Source organism: Dermacentor albipictus, chromosome 5, assembly GCF_038994185.2.
Source record: "Dermacentor albipictus isolate Rhodes 1998 colony chromosome 5, USDA_Dalb.pri_finalv2, whole genome shotgun sequence".
In the NCBI taxonomy this organism is placed as follows: Eukaryota; Metazoa; Arthropoda; class Arachnida; order Ixodida; family Ixodidae; genus Dermacentor; species Dermacentor albipictus.
This window is the reverse complement of record NC_091825.1, coordinates 50566649-50587299: the sequence shown is the minus strand read 5'-3', so window position 1 is coordinate 50587299 and position 20651 is coordinate 50566649. Positions and strand designations below refer to the sequence as shown.

Sequence of the window (20651 nt, the reverse complement as noted above, 5' to 3'; positions counted from 1 at the left end):
GCTGGTGTGCCGCCGGCATCCTTTGTGACCAGAACATCAGAGCTTCATGATTCGCCATGTATATTCACACGAAAACCACAACAGCACCAGCAATTACGTTTCATCTGTGGCTCTATGAGAGCGCGTGCTTTTAGGACCATGTTCTATAGTGGAACTCTTGCCTCTGGTAGAAACAAATTTTCTCACCTCAGCTTCTACCATCAAGGCTTAAAGCAGTAAAATGATTGCGTCCATGATTATTGATGCAACACGCTACAGGATAAAGATTGCCACTTACTTTGTTAACTACTATGGGACAGCGATCCGAGACCCATTGTTCTGCAGGACACTCGTGGGAATGCGCGCACCTGTCGTGACACCAGCCACACTGCAGTGGGTCTGCGGTTTTCTGCAAGCAGTCCGAGCAGGCCTTGTAGACGATGCACGAACCTACTGGAAACTGTATAACCTGCACAAAGGAGGCACAGAACAAAGCTTAGTTCTTTTTAATGCCTAGAGGCCTCTCTTCTCCATAACAATCCACATCCTGTATTATGTTTTCTGGGCCTGTTCACGGGGGAAGGAAAGCTATAAAAAGCAACTGGAAGCAGACACCGCTATGAGAAGTATGAGGAATGCCCATTTACGGTACAGAATATTACACGTGCACAAAGCTGCCCCTACTTAGTGCTCAATAACACGGATCGGAAGAACGCAGCGAAAAACAAAGTGAAAGTAGATATTGCAGCATGTAGAAGATAAAATTATCTCGTTGACAACGTGGCGCAAGGCGCGCTCCTCTGTTGAGCGCTCGCTTCCGTTGCATAGAAATTTTCGTCACGCAACGCGTTACCTAAATACCAGTCATGGCGACTATGCATAGGAGCTCATTGCGGGCTCTAGCTCTGTGTAATTGTAACCAGGAGAAATTACCAATGTAGCGCACACTTCAAGAACCGTACTTTTCAAACGATAACCAACGCCGCATGGCACTCTAATTGGGAGAGTAGCGGGAAGCCGTTTTATTCTAACAAATATATTACCATATTTGAATTGAATTCCAGGGTAACGCCGTGTATCAGTGACGCTATCGTGCATTTTGGCTTGCAAGATTACACGTGTACCTGCTTACTGACTGGCCAACTTATTTGTAAGCCATACTTCATCTGCTTTTATAGAAGAGCAGATTATTATTGGCCGCTGAATAGTTAAACATTTTACTTCTCGCAAATATATTAAGTGACCAAGATTGAGTGAGTAAGGAAACTTTATTGCGAATGAGAACGATTCGCGTCCGGCGTGTTAGTGGGCTGGGGCACCAGCCGAGGTTACGGCCCTGAGTTCTTGCCTTTCGGTGGCGTCATTGGCCCGCTGGACTGCCCAGGGTTGGCCTCCCAGGTTCGAGCTGAGCAGCGCGACCTGCCATCGCGCGCGGAGGCTGTCAATGGCGGCTTCGCTCTCATTGTCCTGCATAATTCTCTGTCATTCCCATAGCATGTGTTCTAGCGGGGCTCAAGTGCCGCACACTTTGCATCTATCTGTTTTGTATATATCTGGATAAATATTGTGCATTAGTATCGGACTCTTGCATGATTTGGTTTGTAGTTGTCGCCACTGAACAGCTTGTGATCTACTGAGTTGTGGATGGGGTGGTGGATAAATGCATCTTTAAATCCTGTGATGGTTGGTGAGGCCGTTGAACCTGGTCATTCTGTCTTCAGATTCCCATACTTCGGAGGGCTTTGTCGAAGAGTCCACGTTCGTCGCAGCGCCGAAAGTGAGTCCACGAGCTACGTTTTGTGCCGCCGCGTTAGGGTTGTCCTTTCCCGTTGAGTCGGGGGTGTGGGCTGGTATCCGTAGGATTTGGACGCATCTGTCTTCCCGTGTTGTTTTGCCTTTTCTGAGTATGTTTAGCGCCTCAGCTGAGATCCGGCTGTTCGGGAGTTGCGTACTGCCGTCTGGGAATCGCTGATTATATAGTGTCCGTTGTTCTGTGCTATCGCTAACGCTATAGCCGCTTCTTTTGCGGTTTCGATGCGTGTTGTGTTTATGGTCAAGCTTGTGCAGCATTGTCTCTTGTGGTTAAGTACTGCTGCGACAAAGCTGCGTTTGTGTTTGTAACGTGTACTGTCTAGAAAGACCGCGTCCTTGTTTCTTCCGTAGTTATTCGCCATATTTCTTTGGCCTGGTGGTGTACACGATGCATATTCTTGGGTAATTGGGGTACCATGAGTTTGGCCCTTATTTCGTTGGGTACGTCCCATTTTTCTCCGTATTGTGTGTGGTAGCTAATCCTTAATTCATCGAGGATGTGTGTGCCCGCCGTCTTCTTGGAGACGCGTTCATATTGTGCTATACATTGCGCTCTTATTAGCTCCTCTAGCGTATTGTACAGTCCCAGCTCTAGGAGTTTCGCCGTGCTCGTGCTTAGCAAGAGTCCGATAGCTTGTTTATATACCTTCCTAATCAGGCCGGTTAGCTTTACCTTTCTGCGGCGCACCATCTGTGGTATGCTGCCACATATGTGACCTGACTTATGACGAACGCCTGGATAAGTCTCATGACGCTTGCTTCTTTCATTCCCTCGTGCCTGTTGGTAATTCTCTTAATCAATCGCATCGCCTGAGAAACTTTGTCTTCGATTTTGCAAATGGCTTCTCCATTAGTGCCCTTAGCTTCTATGATCATTCCCAACACCCTTCTCGACTTTGGGTATGGGTTGTCCATCTTGGGTCATGAGTTGTATGTGTTTGTAGGTTTATGTGTTGTGGTTATTGGGAGGTCTCCCCTTTCGCGCTGGTCTGTACGGCAACTGCTTAGATTTCTTGGCCGAGCCCGTTAGACCGGTGCCTTCTAGGTATTTGTCGACTATTTCAACTGCTTCTTGTAGTATCTGTTCAATCGATCCATCACTGCTATCGTTTATCCATAGCGTGATGTTGACTACATTGATTGTGTGGTTAAGTCCTTCGATTATTTGTAATTTGCAAGGAAGTCCAGACAGAGCCACGTTAAAGAGCATAGGCGACATAACCGATCCTTGCGGTGTGCCTGCACTGCCAATAGGCACTTTCACGGACGTCAGATCTCCTACCGTGATTTTTACTTCTCTTTTCGTTAATAAGTTTCGTATATAGTTGTACGTCCGCTTGCCCAATCCAAGGTTGCTGATTTGGTGCAGTATGGTTGGGTGTGCCACATTGTCAAATGTCTTCTTGAGATCTAGCCCAAGGATGGCTCGAGTCGATCGCCCAGGTTCGTACATTACTTGGTGGTTCAGTTGCAGCATGGCATCTTTTAGACCGGTTTTTTCGAAATCCTATCAGCATGTTTGGGAGTAAGTCATGTCTTCTATGTATGTATGTATGTATGTATGTATGTATGTATGTATGTATGTATGTATGTATGTATGTATGTATGTATGTATGTATGTATGTATGTATGTATGTATGTATGTATGTATGTATGTATGTATGTATGTATGTATGTATGTATGTACGTACGTACGTACGTACGTATGTATGTATGTATGTATGTATGTATGTATGTATGTATGTATGTATGTATGTATGTATGTATGTATGCATGTATGTATGTATGTATGTATGTATGTATGTATGTATGTATGTATGTATGTATGTATGTATGTATGTATGTATGTATGTATGTATGTATGTATGTATGTATGTATGTATGTATGTGTGTGTATGCATGTATGTATGTATGTAGACCAAGAGCCCACGAAATATTTTTCGACAAGCTGTATAATTCGTTTACTGGAAAACAACATTATTATGAAATACATAAACTCCATCGATCGTAAAAGGGAGTTCTAAATATAAAAGGAAAAAAGGAAGAACCTTCTTTTATTTTGGCAAGCAATGTACTAAGTTAGATACCATTTGTTGCAATTAAAGTAATAGTTAATATCCACTTACCACAACAAAAAATTTGATTTTGGTCATAAATATTTTTACAAAAGATGGCGAATTTTTGCGAATTATATGAAACTCAGCCATTCAGTTTAAGAGATTGTACACTGCATTAATTGAAATATAAAAACCAAAAAAATCATCTGGTATAGACAGCTCCGAAATAAATCGCTGGTTTCTGAGTACCGTGTTTGGAAAACCATCTTAAACAGTTTTTCACGCGAGAGTTAAAACAGTTCAGCAGCTTTAACAGTGACAGCTAACGGAGTGGCGATATCTGTTTTCAGTGCAGTTAGCTGCCCCGAAAGCGCAGTGGCTACGGCAGTCCCCTGCTTAGAACCAGGTCGTGGGTTCGATGCAGGCGGGGTGGAATGGGGGTGAAATGCAAAAGCGCTCGCGTACAATGCTATAGGGTACACGTTCAAGAACTCCAGATGATCAGAAGGTAAATTGTGTGCTTTTGTTTTTTAAAACTTAGCATGTTCTGGAAATTCTTGCAGAAATCTAATTACCCTAAATCAACACTAAGCTTCGCTCAGTCACCTGAGCTTTCCTACAGCTTTTCTTGTTAAATGAAACAAATTTCAATCGAATTATTCCAGCTATTGGTTAATGAGAAAACTTCTTCGATTCACATGTGTTCTAAGTAAAACAATCGGAGTTGACCCCGGCCTACACATTCCTCTTTAAATGGCGACACCAATCGTACACCCGACAAAAGCTTTTCTTTCACTGTGTGTCTTTTTGTATGATTACCATTTTTTACAACATGCGTTGTTTGGCGAGTTCATAAGTTTGGAGTACCTGCAGTAGTTTTAATGTTCCTGTTATTTGTGCACGTTTTTTTAAGAATTTCACCCGAATCCATCACTTCCATTGCAGAAGGCCTAGTCTGCTTTAGTTGCACAATATTGCGTACGGTACTCATTATAATAGGTATGTACAGAAAATCTAACATATACAAAGACAATGTGTCTAAATATTTCCACATACTGCAAGAACAGCCCCATATAAGAAAAATCAATGCTATAATACGTAGTAAACAGGCAGTATTTCCTTATCTTCACGTGTTATTTCCATATACGATTGACGTTCGTATCGTCATGACCTATGGCTCTTAGATATACAGCCTCTCGTAAAAAATATTGTTACATATGACCTCAGTACAGTAGTGACTGAAATTGTTGACATTTTATCATCCTACGCAATATTAGGTAAATATTCAAGATCTTTGAAAAGAAAAACATTATTTTGGCCAGCTAGGTCATATGACATTTACTTTATTTAGCGACACCGTTTTCAGAATGTCAAGTTAGGATCAATGCAAGTATTTTTTCAGCATACTTAATACCTATAATTAGTTTTCAGTTAAACGCACTGAAACAGTGTAATAATAATTCAGCAGACCAAGTCTTACACTATTTCCCGCAAGAAAATATCCATGAGAACCATCGTGATCCACGGCTGTGGCTCTCTCAATGGGAACAGATGCAATGTGGCCAGTCCAAAGGTGCTCCAACCTCATCGATTCACCTGAAATCACGTACTGGAAGAAATGGGTAGATAATTTAGCACACTATGTACATTTGGGGAACCAAATGAACAACTGTATCAGTGAACAATCGTGCTATGTGAAACAAACTTCTTTTACCAGCATTCCTGATTTAAACGCCCTTCGATTGATGACAAAGTCTTGTTCTGGCACAGATGCTGTGCAAGCTCTTGACAGCTTTGACGACGAAGTTGTAAGCATTGCTAATGTACTTAGTGCATAAAAGCAGCCAAATATGAACACCCCGTTTTGTCTGATGTCGGTACCAGCAGATTAGTTTGAATTGTTCAACTATTCGCGGATTATAATGGTATGTTTGCGATCGTCATAGCCTCCCAATTTTATTTATTTATTTACTTATTTATTTATTCATTTTTTATTTATTTATTTATTTATTTATTTATTTATTTATTTATTTATTTATTTATTTATTTATTTATTTATACTGCAATTGCCTGTGGAAATTTAAGCAGAGTGGATAATGCATGGTTAAAATAGGGGAAGACACGGGGAAGGCGGGAGATAGAAATTCAAGAAGACGGGCAATACCAGAACAAGGTGAAAGCTAGAACCAACGTTTTGACAAGTGGACTTGCTTTGAGAAAGGCAAGTCTACTTGTCGAAAAGTTCGTTCCTGATTTCACTTTGTTCCCGTTTTGCTCATGGTTAAAATAGGTGACATATCTAGCATAATAATAACCATGTACAAATTTCGGCAAGTAAACGAATTAAGGAGCACGAACTAAACATACTTTTATGCCTTGCACAAAAAAAGTAAAGAGGAACTATTACGTAAGTGTGGCACATATTATGTTATTGTAGGATAGGAATCGAGTGTTTTACAGCGAAGCTATTCGCCTGGTCACGATTGTCACGATTGTCTGTCCGTAAACTTACTCAAAAACAACATCGACACCTTGGGTCCAGTGCTTGCAAACGGGTTCAATGAATCCGATCTATCGAGTACATACCCTGACCAGCTCAAAATGGGAAGAATGGTAGCAATACACAAAGCATATAGCCCTAATGCGTTAGCGAACTATCGACGAATAGCTATTTAATCATGTATTAGTACGTTCCTCGAAAAAGAATTCTCTCGCGAAAGCGTGTCGCAAGCTATCTTGAAAAATACCGCATACTTTCAAACGCACAACACAGTTACTTAACAACTAACAACTACTTAAGAAGAACTAGTTCGCATTCGGCGTGTTCTTGTGTATTAGAAAAGCGTTTGACCCTGTAGATCACAGTGTATAAAACTAGGAAAATTAGAACATTATGGTTTTAGATGACAAGCACTTGGTTTTTTTTTCGTAGGTATTTAACAAATCGTAAGCAATACGTAGTAATTAGAGGCAAATAATCTTCACTAAAGACAGCAAAAACAGGCGTTCCTCCAGGATCGCTAATGGATCCAATACTCTTCTCTCTCTTCATTAACGATTATCCTAGATTTCTCAGACGTTTTCATTCTATCCCATACGTGGATGATACAGCTCTGATAAATCCACGACAGTCACTACAGGAAGCAGAAGTCACTCAAAGTGAGCTGGAGGATGCTTTAACACCGTTTGAAACTAACAAGCTAACTTAAACTCCAAAAAGACCACGTATGTAGCATTTGCTTCTAACCGACAAGCTATTCCTACTAAGGGCAACTTGTACATGGTAGACGCATAAAGCCAATAAATTAGTATTCCTAAATATCTAGAAAGAAGTCTTGACTCGTCATTACACAGGACTAAACATATCGAACAAGTACAATTACAAAAACTGGTTGTTGGTTGTTACACCTTATTAGAGGCACGCAAACATTTCCACTTTGAAGCCTTACACCTAATTTATTTCAGCATTTTTCATTGCCATATAACATGTTGCATAGAATCTTGAAGTTTCACCTATGCCTCCTACATTGATTCCATAATCAAAATTCAGAAACGTGCTGTGCGAAAATTGTATCGGCCACAAAGGACGCGCCCTCCGCACAGATTTTTGTACAATTATATATAACGCCACTTATCCAAGCTCGGGACTATAACACAGCTATAATAATTCACAGAATACTAACTACAAACAAGCCATATCTCTCATCAGCATTTCTCACGCCTATAAGGGAGACTAGACAAGCTGAGCATAATAAATTCAACTTCCCTAAATATCGTAACCTATACGCTCAACGTTCCCTATCATTTATCACAAGAAAACTTTCAAATTCTACTCCATCATTAAAACAAGACTTTAAATCATGTAAGATAACTTTCTTTGGCTTTTTACTTTGGGTTGCAATATATGGTGACTTTTACGGTATGGATCTCAAACTAGCCACATAGGCTAAGGATCCAGATGGTACAGTCAATCATATTGTACTACACTCTGCGGGAATAAAGATTTATTCTTTCTTCTTTTTCTCTCTTTTCTCTCGGTGGTCGGCATTTTCGTGTGCATCCATAAGCACAAATTATCATCTGCAGCAATGCCTCATACCCCCTCCGTCGTCCCCCCTCCACACAGCAAACTAAATAGAGCTCAGACCATTATGCTGAGGCTTTTGCAAACAAGAACTTATCCGAGCCCGCTTCTAATCATCAAGGTCTATCCGTAGTTCTATACACCTACAACATGCGATAAATGTAACGACACCACAGATCTTAGTCACATACTATGGTGTTGCTCCACGTTACGCAGCAACAAGGACAACACTGAACAATGGTGGGGCAGAGCTCTACGCAGTCTCAAATTCGAAGAACAGCTATGGGCAGTCCAACGGGCACGCCAAGCGGCCGAAAGGCTTGGCGTTTCGGTGTCATCGTGGGAACGGCCCGCTTCGGGCTAAGAACCTAGCGCGGCCTAATGGACCACAGTAAAGTTTTTCCATCCGTCCATCCATCCCTCTCATAATGCAAAGGCTACAAGCCGTCAGCAAAGTGAAGCGAACAGTGCATACATTCATTGCAATCACGCATACAACGTACTGAACAGCGTACGCTTCCATGAAGAACATGCTCAAGACAAGCATCTATCATCAGCAACAATGGCTCTTACCCTTTAAGTAAGCTAAAATGCAATGGCTCATACTCCCTAAAGCAGAGGCTACAGGTGTTCAGCAAAGTGAACCGAACAGTGCATACATTCATTGAAATCACCCAAGCAACACACAGAACAGCACCGGCTGCAATAAAGAACAAGCTCATAACACTCACTAAAACAACTCCCTTTCAATTCCCGCACTTACCTTGTGCAGATTTCCTTGTAAATCACCGACCCATGCAACAATAGTTAGGTTCTGCTGTGTCACCGTCAGCGACGTTACTGTGCTTCCGAGGGTGACCATCGATGTAGCCAGCAGTGGAGCAACGCCTTCAATGTAGTTGTTGATGCCCGCTAAACAAATATTCTCGCTACGTGGTTTCTGAAAAAAAGAGCAAATCAACAAAGCGGCTCTCGACAATGCAATATTAAACTTGCGAAGTGGTTGACATCTATAAAAGAAAGCGTATTTCAAGAGTCGGTAAAGCTAACTTTACGATCTTGCATGATCTCGACACTGTACCCATTCAGAAGACCATAAGGTGGAGCGAGGACCAGAGAGAGCAGATGGCGCGTCCTTTCGCGAGACGCTATGATGTGTGTGTTTCTCATGAGGTGGGTGTGTGTTCGGGGTGCATTGTGTTAATACAGCCTTGCTGCTGTAGTACAGTCGGTAACCAACTGTGAGTCAGGCCGGTTCAGATTATGTTAATTTTTGCTTTTAGTGGAAAATTGGTGCGCAATTTGTCTGTACACACCAACTATGGCTCATGAGCGGTGGGAATTTTTTGAAAAAATTGCGACCTACTTTCAAATGCGGGAGTAGAAACATTTTTGCGACTGATGTCAATTGTGTCCGTGTGGGACGTGACAAAACCCGTGGCGAACAACACAATGATGGATGTACTGATGTTTTGAAAGATAATCTCGCAGAACTTCATCTAGAAAGCGTGGGTAAATGCCTTCGTGGCAGTAAAGCTGTGAAACTTACCTAATTTCAGGGTACGAGCCATGCTAGACTTGAAAAAGTGTGCGTGTCGACTGAACTAATTCCTTTGTGTGACGACTACCGAGTCGCACCTTTTGCCTGCAATGATCAGTGTTTGATTTGTTTCAGCGCTGAAAAGCAAAGAAGCAATAAAGAAAATTTCTTGGTATCTCTGGAAATTTCAAGCAAATTTCCTGAAAGTTGAGTTATGTAAGCAGTTTCTCAAGGCTATAGATAAAACAGCTCACAACTTAGATAGCTAGGGACATAACTGCAAAATTATAACCAAACAATTCAGTTGAATGAACTTGAACGGGCCGGTGTTTTCATCCACGGGGAAAAAGAATATTGAGTCCCGTCTTCAATGAAAACTGCAGCAATTATAGAAAGCAGAAAGTACAGCACCCGCTTAATTCTTAGCCGACATAAAAAGCACAAAGGAAAACTTGCGTTGGTAAAGGACCATAGAAGGGAACATTGGTTCGAGTCGGAGCTGAGAACTTGTGCTCAGTTGAAATGCCATGGTTATGTGAATGTGAGCTATGTGATCAGCGAAGGTGTGCGGATGGCTTACGCCGGATGTATGATGAAGCTGATAATAAACAAATCAGTAGGTGAGGACAAGGAGGAGGAACTTTATTATTGCAGAAACTGTTGCAGTAGGTGAGCGCATACCAGTGCAGCTCTCCGTTACCGCCATTAATTTCTCTCTATATATATAAGCTTTCTTCTAAGCGTAATTGGGAGCAGTGTGATAAGAAGCTTTAATTTATACAAGGACGAGGCCAGCCTTCTTGCTGACGCTGACGACACTGCAGTTTTCTTTGTGGCGTGAGTGTTGTAACAAGCTTTTGTCAAGCACGTGGTAGTGAATTAAACAGGGACAAGTGCCTTGGGCTTTGGAATGGGGAAGGGGACGTTACACCCAGGGTGTTTAGGAACATTAAATGGCAAGAAACGCCAGCAAGATACTTAAGAGTGCCCCAGAAGTACTGCTGCGACAAGGAGTCTCATCGAAAAAAAAAAACAGAGGCGTCATGTTAGAAGGCACAAAAATGGAAAGGCTGCGATAAGTTCATTTTGTCATGGGCCACGAATGGCTTGCAACTTATTTCTCGCCTGCAAGCTTTGGTAGAAAAAACAAATCTTGCATTGCAGCAGCTTGAGTGAACGAAAAATCCACAAATTGCGGATTGGTGGTCTTTATTTGGAGATTTCTATGGAAGAAAATGAGCCGTACAAGTCTTCTTAAAAGAGGGGGGGGGGATGGGGACACGGGTTATTGCATCTGTTACTGATATTGGCATCTGTCATTGTTATTGCTACGAGTAAGCCTCAATGTGACGCACCCCCTGGGTGTTGTCGCCGCTGACACTTCTGTTATGATTCCCCGTTAGGAAAGGCCGCTCTCGTCCTTGGCGGAACGAAAGCGTAATGCTATGTTCAGACTACGTTCGTAAGGCGCCTATTTTTCGTAACATGCGTAAGCGGAAGCGCAACAAGCGTATGCGTCTAGTTCAGACTGCGAACGTAAAGGTACCAACGTGCGCAATTCACGCGAAAATCGTGGGTGAGAGTGTTAAAGGGTAGGCAACATTTACGACTGTGATATTACGACCGTTGCGACACAGCCAATGACCGATAAGCTTTCGGTTTTCAACAACCGGTGACGACACTTCCGTCCTACCGCCTGCAGACAGCTCCGGGCGCGGGAAGTGCCATTCCGTGCGCACGATTAGGTTGGCTGTGTTCGTGAAAATTTGTGCAGTGCGCCTTGCGAGACTGTTTTCAGTTCATCTGGTTTATCCGCCGAGGAAATCGATGGCCGCAGATGCGTGCTCCGAACTTCGATGAGTGGTTTCAGTATGTTTTCTAGGAAGGGGAACTGCTGGGGCGACATGCGCATGAAGTTATGAAGCATCACAGCGTCACCAACTCGGAGCTTGGCGAAAAGGTTTTGAAAATCGCCGTCCACGGCCCCGTCGAGAAATACTTGCCGCTCCAAAACCCTTCTGCGTCACCTTCGTCGTCTTTGTGCGATTGAATACATGGCTATAAGTTTGTTTTGAGCGTGAATTTCTTCGATCTCGGCCAGCGCTCGCATGTTGACAGGAGCCATATTGGACCGCTGGTGACGTCGATTCTGCAGCTCCAAATTTGATTGGCCTGTTGTAAAAGCCGTAGTTTACGCAGCAGTAAATGTGAACAAAGGTGCCGGTTTAACTGCCGTAACGTTTTTTACAGCCGTTACGTTCGATACGCCGAAAGCGCTGTTACGCGCGTTACGACCGTAGTGTGAACATAGCTTAAGAAGAAAACCGTAGTGTTACGTAAGACGGGCTGTGCGGCGACGATGGCTACGATAGGGTGCCAGATTAGCTCACGCCTCCTGCATGAAAACAAAGCATTGCATGAGCGGAGGGAGGTCTGTCTGCGGCGGTTGCTGTGAATCGCGCCCACTCGCCACCTACGCGCTGCCTCTGCGATTTCCCGATTAGAGAGGCAGTCACGCCGCACTTCGCTCCGTTTTCAATGTGCGCACGAGGCAGATTGTGCGCACCAGCTATGCTACACATAACGTTCTCTTCCTTATATAAACCGCGTAGCTATATAATCCCAGTACAAGATATTGACACGCGAGATGTATATACCTATAGAGCTGCGCTCAAATTTCTCATTGGGGTGTATCGTATTTGTCGATAATTTTTTAAGTTGCACACAAAAACCTTATCAGTGAAAACAGGGTTAGAAGATGGTGGTATATTTGTTCAATATTTGTTCATTGTATATTATGCGAAAGGCCAGCTATAACCGAATGCATGTTTTTAGATTGCTGTAGTGGGATGTTTCTCCGGAACATCTTACAGAGAGCACTTAATAAAGAATTGCCATTAAGAGAAAGCTTTAGCTCGGGCCCAACTCCGACGCGGCCTATTCAAATTCATGTAAAACGCAAAAACCTTTTTCTGAGATAACCCTCTGGACCGATATTAATGAAATTTGTTGAATTTGAGAGAGAAAGTGAAGTTCTCGTGACTGTTGGTAGCGGAATTTCGGTTTAGTGCCTGAATTTTGTAAAAAAAATTTCAAATATTTGACCGTTTAAAAAAAATAGAAGCATGAAGTTCACAAATTCCTAGCTCTGCACCAAGAACAAATATCACGGTTGTGTAAACGGCATCTATTAGACCATTTAAAGAGGACAAATTTGGTATGTCATTTTACATCTTGCGTGAAATTGTTACGTTTGTTACAAGGGTTCTTCAAAAGTTGTATTTCCATATAACTACATTTTTTCATATTCATTTGTAGCATATCAATTTTGTCCGCTTTAGGTGTACTATTAGTTGCAATTCACAGAATTGTATTATCCTTTGTTGTTGTTGAGTTACAGAGTTGTAAACTTGATAGTTCCGTTTCTTGAAAATTTTCAATTTTTGCCGATATTTAATAAAAAAACTTCATGACGTAACTAAAAAATTCGAAACTAGCAGTCACTAGATTGTAAGTTTCTCTTTTAAATGCAACAAACCTCGTCCAATTTGGTGCAGTGGTTGCCGAGACAAACGAATTCTCCTTTTACAAGTATTTTGAGAGGAGCACTCGAGCTAAAGCTTCCTCTTAATTCCACGTGGAATCCATTATCTCACAATTGACTACGAGCATGGCGTGCCTTTGGATTTTGTTAAGTTCCTGGGCTTATACAGTATATGGTGAATTCGGACAGCTCTGCACAATACAGATACGTGTATTAATGTTACACATGTTCGGAAATATTCTTACGGATCTTTGTCCCATTTTGTCGAAGTGCAGACGGTGCAGACGTATCTAGCGGAATGGGTTCCCAGTTTGGAACTTTGGTTATACATGCCGAAATAGTGATGACATGTGGTCAGTCAAGAGCTGACTGTTCACTGAGATATAACCTTGCTATTCTGTTTTTTTTTAACTCGTAAGGTCTGTGATATGCGACGCTATAAAGGAAAAAGAAATCATCCGCAGCGTAACGGTTTCAATGGGCTTCGGTGCAAGAGGCCCTGTGTTCGAATGCAACCATCACACAATTTTGATACAGCTTATTTATTTATTTACACAGCACTTTGTTGAAAATTACGAGTTCACAAAGTCCCGAAGCCGTTTGAAGCCGGGAGGACGAAGCTTAGCAACTCCATGTACTACCCGTCATTCTCATGCAAGCACTAGAGTTCCCTCTAGTAATTATTGTACAAACCTGCATGGTCCATAGACCAGCGGGCTCACCAAGTGCTTGAACTAGGCCAGGATAGCCAATCTGGCTGCCAGAGCCCGGTTTCAAGCCCATGAAGCTGAACACCAGGATTTAGTTTTTGTGTTTACATGCCTTATACTGGTATTTGGTTTTCTCCCCCACCCCTAAAAAATGATTCTGCATCACCTCATGATAAATGTAGGCGATAATCGGATTAATATTTAAGTGATGCAGCTATTCACCGTATAGGTACCGCAGAGACGGATCATGTACGGGTTGCGTATGCAACCGCGGGCTCCGGTCCCGTGTTTATGATGATGACGCATTGGCATTCTTTTAGAAACGGGGCGGCGACGTATAGTCAGCTAGCTTGCTTCAGTTAATCACGTACGCTATACATGCTTTTAATTCTAGCATTTTTGTATACATCTCCTTAGTCTTCTTTTTTTCTCTTAGTCAAAACTCCTGCACTTTACCGTCACCTATACCTGTAAAGGGAACGGTTGCGTCAACCTCTTCCATGCTTTCTATTTTCCGCCAGTACTCTAAAGGTCTCTTGGTTATATCGACTGACGACTGGTCGATGCTTCCGTTCACTTTAAATCCAAGCGCTTCTAGAAGGTGTAAGTTACTTGGGGATTTAACTGGGTGTATTCCTTCGCATTCCATTGAGATGTGCTGAATCCTCTTAGAAATTTTGCTGCAGCATAAAGGCGCCTAATCTTCTTGCGAATATTTGCTGCGGTATGTTTTTGTCCTTAGGCAACCAGCTCGATATCAAATAGTACGACATTGCCATCTGTGTTATCGTACAGATTTTGCCTTGTAATTTCTTTCCTCTCCTTATCTTGAATATTCATGGTACTTTTGTACCCATTCTTTGCGTCCACTCTCCGCGTCCTTTATTTCTGGACGCGCTGCATCATCCAGTGGCGGCGCGGACACGACGTTTTATTCTTTATTGATTTATTCATTTTTATATTAATTCAGACACGATTAAATATGTCCTGGGGTCGATTCTGACCAGCACCGCATAAACAGACAACAATATTTGTCAGTAAATAGCGGCGCATACCGAGTGACACTTACATAGTGACCAAATGTTGCATCAAAGAGGTTCACTGAAGATCGCCGCATAACCAATGTCTCATACCTAGTGACCCAGGTTCGTCTGACGGTTGGTTTCAAATTGTGTCCTGTCAGCACAATAGCGCAGCGCTCTACCCATTCAATCACGGACTACCCAGTGTCCAAGTTGGTTTGACGGTTGGTTTCAAATTGCGTCCCGTCAGCACTAGGGCAGTGCTATGCCCATTAGATCACGGACTATCCAGTGATCCAAGTTTGTCTGATGGTTGGTTTCAAATTGTGTCCCATCAGCACAATAGCACAGTGCTCTGCCCATTATATCATTGACAACCCAGTGACCCAAGTTGGTTTTGCGGTTGGTTTCAAATTGCGTCCCGTCAGCACAATAACGCAGTGCTATGCTCATTAGATCATGGACTACCCAGTGACCCAAGCTGGTCTGACGGTTGGCTTCAAATTGTGTCCCATCAGCAAAATATCGCAGTGCTTTGTCCAGTATATCATGGACTACCCAGTGACCCAAGTTGGTCTGATGGTTGGTTTGAAATTGTGTCCCATCAGCACAATAGCACAGTGCTCTGCCCATTATATCATTGACAACCCAGTGACCCAAGTTGGTTTTGCGGTTGGTTTCAAATTGTGTCCCGTCAGCACAATAACGCAGTGCTATGCTCATTAGATCATGGACTGCCCAGTGACCCAAGCTGGTCTGACGGTTGGCTTCAAATTGTGTCCCATCGGCAAAATATCGCAGTGCTTTGTCCAGTAGATCATGGACTACCCAGTGACCCAAGTTGGTCTGATGGTTGGTTTCAAATTGTGTCCCATCAGCACAATAGCACAGTGCTCTGCCCTGTATATCATTGACAACCCAGTGACCCAAGTTGGTTTTGCGGTTGGTTTCAAATTGCGTCCCGTCAGCACAATAACGCAGTGCTATGCTCATTAGATCATGGACTACCCAGTGACCCAAGCTGGTCTGACGGTTGGCTTCAAATTGTGTCCCATCAGCAAAATATCGCAGTGCTTTGTCCAGTAGATCATGGACTACCCAGTGATCCAAGTTTGTCTGACGGTTGGTTTCAAATTGTGTCCCATCAGCACAATAGCACAGTGCTCTGCCCATTATATCATTGACAACCCAGTGACTCAAGTTGGTTTTGCTGTTGGTTTCAAATTGCGTCCCGTCAGCACAATAACGCAGGGCTATGCTCATTAGATCATGGACTAACCAGTGACCCAAGCTGGTCTGACGGTTGGCTTCAAATTGTGTCCCATCAGCAAAATATCGCAGTGCTTTGTCCAGTAGATCATGGACTACCCAGTGACCCAAGTTGGTCTGATGGTTGGTTTGAAATTGTGTCCCATCAGCACAATAGCGCAGTGCTCTGTCCATTAGATCATGGACTACCCAGTGACCCAAGTTTGTCTGACGGGTGGTTTCAAATAGTGTCCCGTCAGCGCAATAGCACAGTGCTCTGCCCGTTGGATCATGGACCAGTAACCCAAGTTGGTCTGACGGTTGGTTTCAAATTGTGTCCCATCAGCGCAATATCGCAGTACTCTGTCCATTAGATCATGGACTACCCAGCAGGCCAATTTGGTGAGAAAATGGTCAGAGACACAGGAAGCCATGCAGACAAACTAGCAGGAAAAGTGGTACACACAAGAAAATGTGTGAAATATACTAAGAATGCTCATCGCAGTAATACTGCAGGATACACCCACTTTACTTTCCTTTCGGATACCAGCTAATTTAACCATTGCGTAAATTTCATGCGGCCTCGACCAGTGACTACGCACGCCACACCGTTCCTCGGGCTGGTCAGGTTGGTCTGCTCGCGCATAGTAGGTTTGTGGCTTTCCAGTACATCCCAGAAAGGCCTTCACAACCATGGATACCACAACATGCGCTTGGTTCGGAGTTGCTTTGTGCTACCTCGGCAATGTTCCGTCGCGCGGGGCTTTCCGAAAAGACTTCTCGTAACACGCATCCAAATCGTGTGCTTTGACAGGTGACTGACCTCGTCGCCAGTCCCATTGCGTATTCTACCCCGTTCACTGGTAACGTCGTCCATATTTCGAGATTCAAGCATTACCACCCTTCTGTCGCTGCTCTTTAGACGCCCCGGTTCGGTTCTTCTGCCACCGAGTCCCACACTATGTGGTATTCGATGAAGATAAAGATAGGAACCACGAATGTAAAGACATGACGTGCCTTTCTTCTGAGTACTCGCCTCTATAATGTCCCGCTCTTGCTGAGCTCAGTTTTGTAAATGTACCCATTGAACAGTATCTCACTCGCTTTGCTATCACGTAGTAATATAGAAAGAAGCTACCCTCCTATTTCACTTGGAGCGACGGACTGCGCGGCGGGTGATGTAGCGGAGGATGATATGAATTCCTTGAATAGATACGGCATTTCGGATGAGCTAAGACACAAGTACATGATGCTAGACGACACCGACGATACTCTAGCATAGAGTACGAGACATATTTAGCTCGACCGCAAACTCTGATTCCACCTATTCAAGTACATGCAAAACGAAGAAAAAAAAAATAAAAGTCTGAAGTTTACGAATCCGTAACTCTGCACGAAACGTAGATTACAGTTATGTAAACGAAACCACAGTTATGTAAATGGTATACGTTAGACCACCTAACGGGCGCAAGTTTGAAGTATAATTTGTAGCTTACGCAAACTTTTTGCAATAAAAAATATTTTACAAAAGTCCCAGTCTCCAATTAACACTATCTTTTACGGAGATAATTCAAGTTCGAGTGCTTTAGATCTATTATCATGTAAGGTTTACAGCATTGTGATATTTTTATTGCTGAGTTATCTAGTTGTAAACTCGATAGTTTTGTATGTTGATATTTTTCACTTTTCGACAATCTTTACAAAGAAGTAAAAAAATCCCTAAATAATGCGACGATATCTTAATTTACTCTTTAAATGCAAGAATATACATCAAGTTCTGTGCCGTGCTTCCCTATAAACGCTATTTCTCCATTCCCATGTATTCTGATAGGAGCCCCCGATCTAAAGCTTCCTCTTTAGAAGAAACTGAATTCGTAAGTTAATCTAATCAGTAGAACGTACAAATGATGCTCCATTACAGCCACGTGACTGGTGCCACAGAAAGTATCGAAAACAGTCGAGGTCACAAAAGGATTAGATGAAGTCAACTGAGTAAAAAAACTTGCAGACTCAGAATCGACTTCGTTGGCGCGGGACACGGTGCCCTCATTTGATCAATAAAAGAATCATTGAATCTTTTACGAATCTTAATGAATGATAAAATAGCATTGCGTGAGAAAACCTCTAGAGTATTCTTTCGCTTTTCAAGCACTCGGTAAAGATATTAAATGCATGGTTTGCGCTGCTGCAAGAAACAACAACTAGTCTTCCTTATTATTACAGCGTACCGACTCGCCCAGCTAGCTACCGTGCAACAATTTATCGATGGCGAGAACAATATGTTAGCGCGCTGTCACAATCACAACCTCCCGGCTTAAGTGGGAACGATTTTTATGTTCCAGATCAGATCTTTGATCTACCTAGCCTTTCGAAACCAGTTGAAGCAGTCTACTTTTTATAACGTTTTCGCTTGCATAACGAGGCCTGATGCAGTGTTTGGGTAAATTCTATTATTTGTTTATGTTAGTACATCTAGCGCAAGGACGGCATATTATGAAGTCCCTGCAGCCTTTGTCCATTGTAAATGCGTCAAGAACAGTCGCTAGTCTTCTGTGACCAGAATGGTAAAAAAGCATGACACGAAATAACTTCCTATGTGCATCCCGTTAAGCCTACTTACGTAAACTTGGCATGTAAGCTTGTCCCCGTTGTTGAAGAGACGCGACCACCGGGCTGCCTCCTGCTTGCCGTCGTTGCAGTTGTTAATCGTCTCGCGGAACTGTTCTTCGACGCGATTCATGTCGAAAAGGCACAGTGCGAACTTGGGGCGGGAGTTTTTCGTCAGATTCTCACCGTGCGGTGAAAAAGCCACGAGGAGAACTTTGCCACTACTACCATGGTCCGTCTCATTTGGTCCATAGACCGCACTGGAAGCGTTGGTGTACCGATTATTTCCACTTTCACATGCTATCAAAATCTCAGTGTACGTGCGGAACGACGTGTCGTTCTCGCAGACACGTGCTATTCGTGTTTCGGGGGGCATTGGAGTCTGCAGACCTTTCTGCACAGTCACAAAGTATGCGAAACCTTTGTGGGTGAAGCCGTGCAAGTAACGAATCTTGTGGTTCTGCTTATACCTGTCAATCACGTTCACGAACGAGGAGCCTCGTGTTGCCGAAGAACGCAGTCTGAAGACATTACGCTCGTCTAGCACTCTGGCGGACACTGCGTACGGGTGGTACTCCGGAGGCCTACCGTCGTAAGTCGATGCCGCAAACAAGACGTTCTTGTTGTTGCCGGTGCCAAAGAAAGCGACAGTGCTGACCCTTGAAGCGACGTAATTGATTGTACTGTTTACGTACATGGGCTCGGCGACGGTAAGGCCCTCCAGAGGACGATGAATGGCACACATACCTTGAGAAATTGTTCCGCATGCAAGCACGTGCGGAGAGGGTAACTGCAGGAGAACTTGATTGTCGTTGTCAGCTCTTATTCGCGTGTAATTGCAGTAGTAAGGATAAGGGCGGCACTGCAGATTGTCATCTTGGGGACCAGTGACGTAAGTAGCCAGGAGGGATAAGTTTTCCGCTGACAGTTTGTAGAGTGCGTTGCGTCCAGCCACTACCACAATGCCTTCGGCTCCCGGCAATCTAAGGTAAATGACATTCTGCAGAGGACTTTTGGAAGAGGAAAACTTTCGCACTGGCACCTGAGCGGTCGATATCGCTAAACACGCTAATACTAATAAGGCTCGCATTTCACACGATGGACACGGCAACACAGACCAGCGTAAATATAAGTAAGGCAGCATGGCACTCTGCGTCGTGACGCTCAGTTGGGAGGGTCGGTCTCTGATCACAAAACGCCTTCCTAGTCCACAGAACGCCAGCAGCTGAAGAAGGTCGCAAGGACATGGCCACTTCTGAAAACAAAGCAAGAAAAATACTCAGCGCGCCGCACTGTCGAATTTCAAGTTAACAAAGGTGGACTCATGCTCATGAGCAGAATCCTAGTTTCCTCTAAACCGACTAACGGAAACGTCTCCTCCCGCCAAATATGGAATTATGGCTCTATATGTCACTAAAAGTCGAGCCACTAAGTTAACTCCCTTTCTTCTCATTCATTGCATCATGAGAAGCTCTCATCCGGCAACATTTATGTCTTCAGGTAGTACGTGTTGGTTTATTGGCCAGTTGACTTCAGCGAAAAAAATCACGTACTCATGACGCCTGTGGCAGAAAGGATGTTCCACATCCGCAGCCAAGGCTTCTGGGTGGTGGCGCTGGCTAACAATCCCAGGGTTAGTTCTAGTACAAACACATAAATACACGAGAGAGTGGATGGAAAAACGGCGCCGCGGCAGTGCAATTGGTAGAGCATCGCACGCGTAATGCGGAGACGTTGGATCGTTCCCCACCTGCGGCAAGTTGTTTTTTCATCCGCTTTCATTTTCATGAATTTATCATTTCTTTAATTCAATTAGTAAGTACAAGTAATTTCCCCTGTGTTGGCCTTGGTGTCTTTGTTTGTCGGCTTCCTCTGTCACCCAGCTATTAGTGTTCTCATTAAGTCCCTGTTCCATAATTTTGAGATTACTGAATGGTACTAAGATGAAAACCATTTTCTTAACGGTCGTAGGCTCAAAGCACAGCACGAATAATAGTATTTCATTTCCTATAAGTTCGGTCTTGAATCTTTAAAGGCATGCTTTTCTT

General features: G+C 43.4%; 1 protein-coding gene across 2 annotated transcripts in view; it reads right to left on the bottom strand.

The window, feature by feature from the left end:
* LOC135899166 (hepatocyte growth factor receptor-like) overlaps nucleotides 1–20651 on the bottom strand; it is a 128712-nt gene that overhangs the window by 66705 nt on the left and 41356 nt on the right. For both annotated transcript variants that reach the window (XM_065428433.1, XM_065428434.1), the window contains exons 3-6: nucleotides 18617–19858; nucleotides 8696–8872; nucleotides 5329–5457; nucleotides 278–448 (exon numbers count right to left, since the gene is read on the bottom strand). In XM_065428433.1, coding sequence (XP_065284505.1) covers nucleotides 278–448; nucleotides 5329–5457; nucleotides 8696–8872; nucleotides 18617–19747 — 1608 coding nt within the window. In that variant the 5' untranslated portion in view covers nucleotides 19748–19858. The remainder of the gene's footprint in view (nucleotides 1–277; nucleotides 449–5328; nucleotides 5458–8695; nucleotides 8873–18616; nucleotides 19859–20651) is intronic.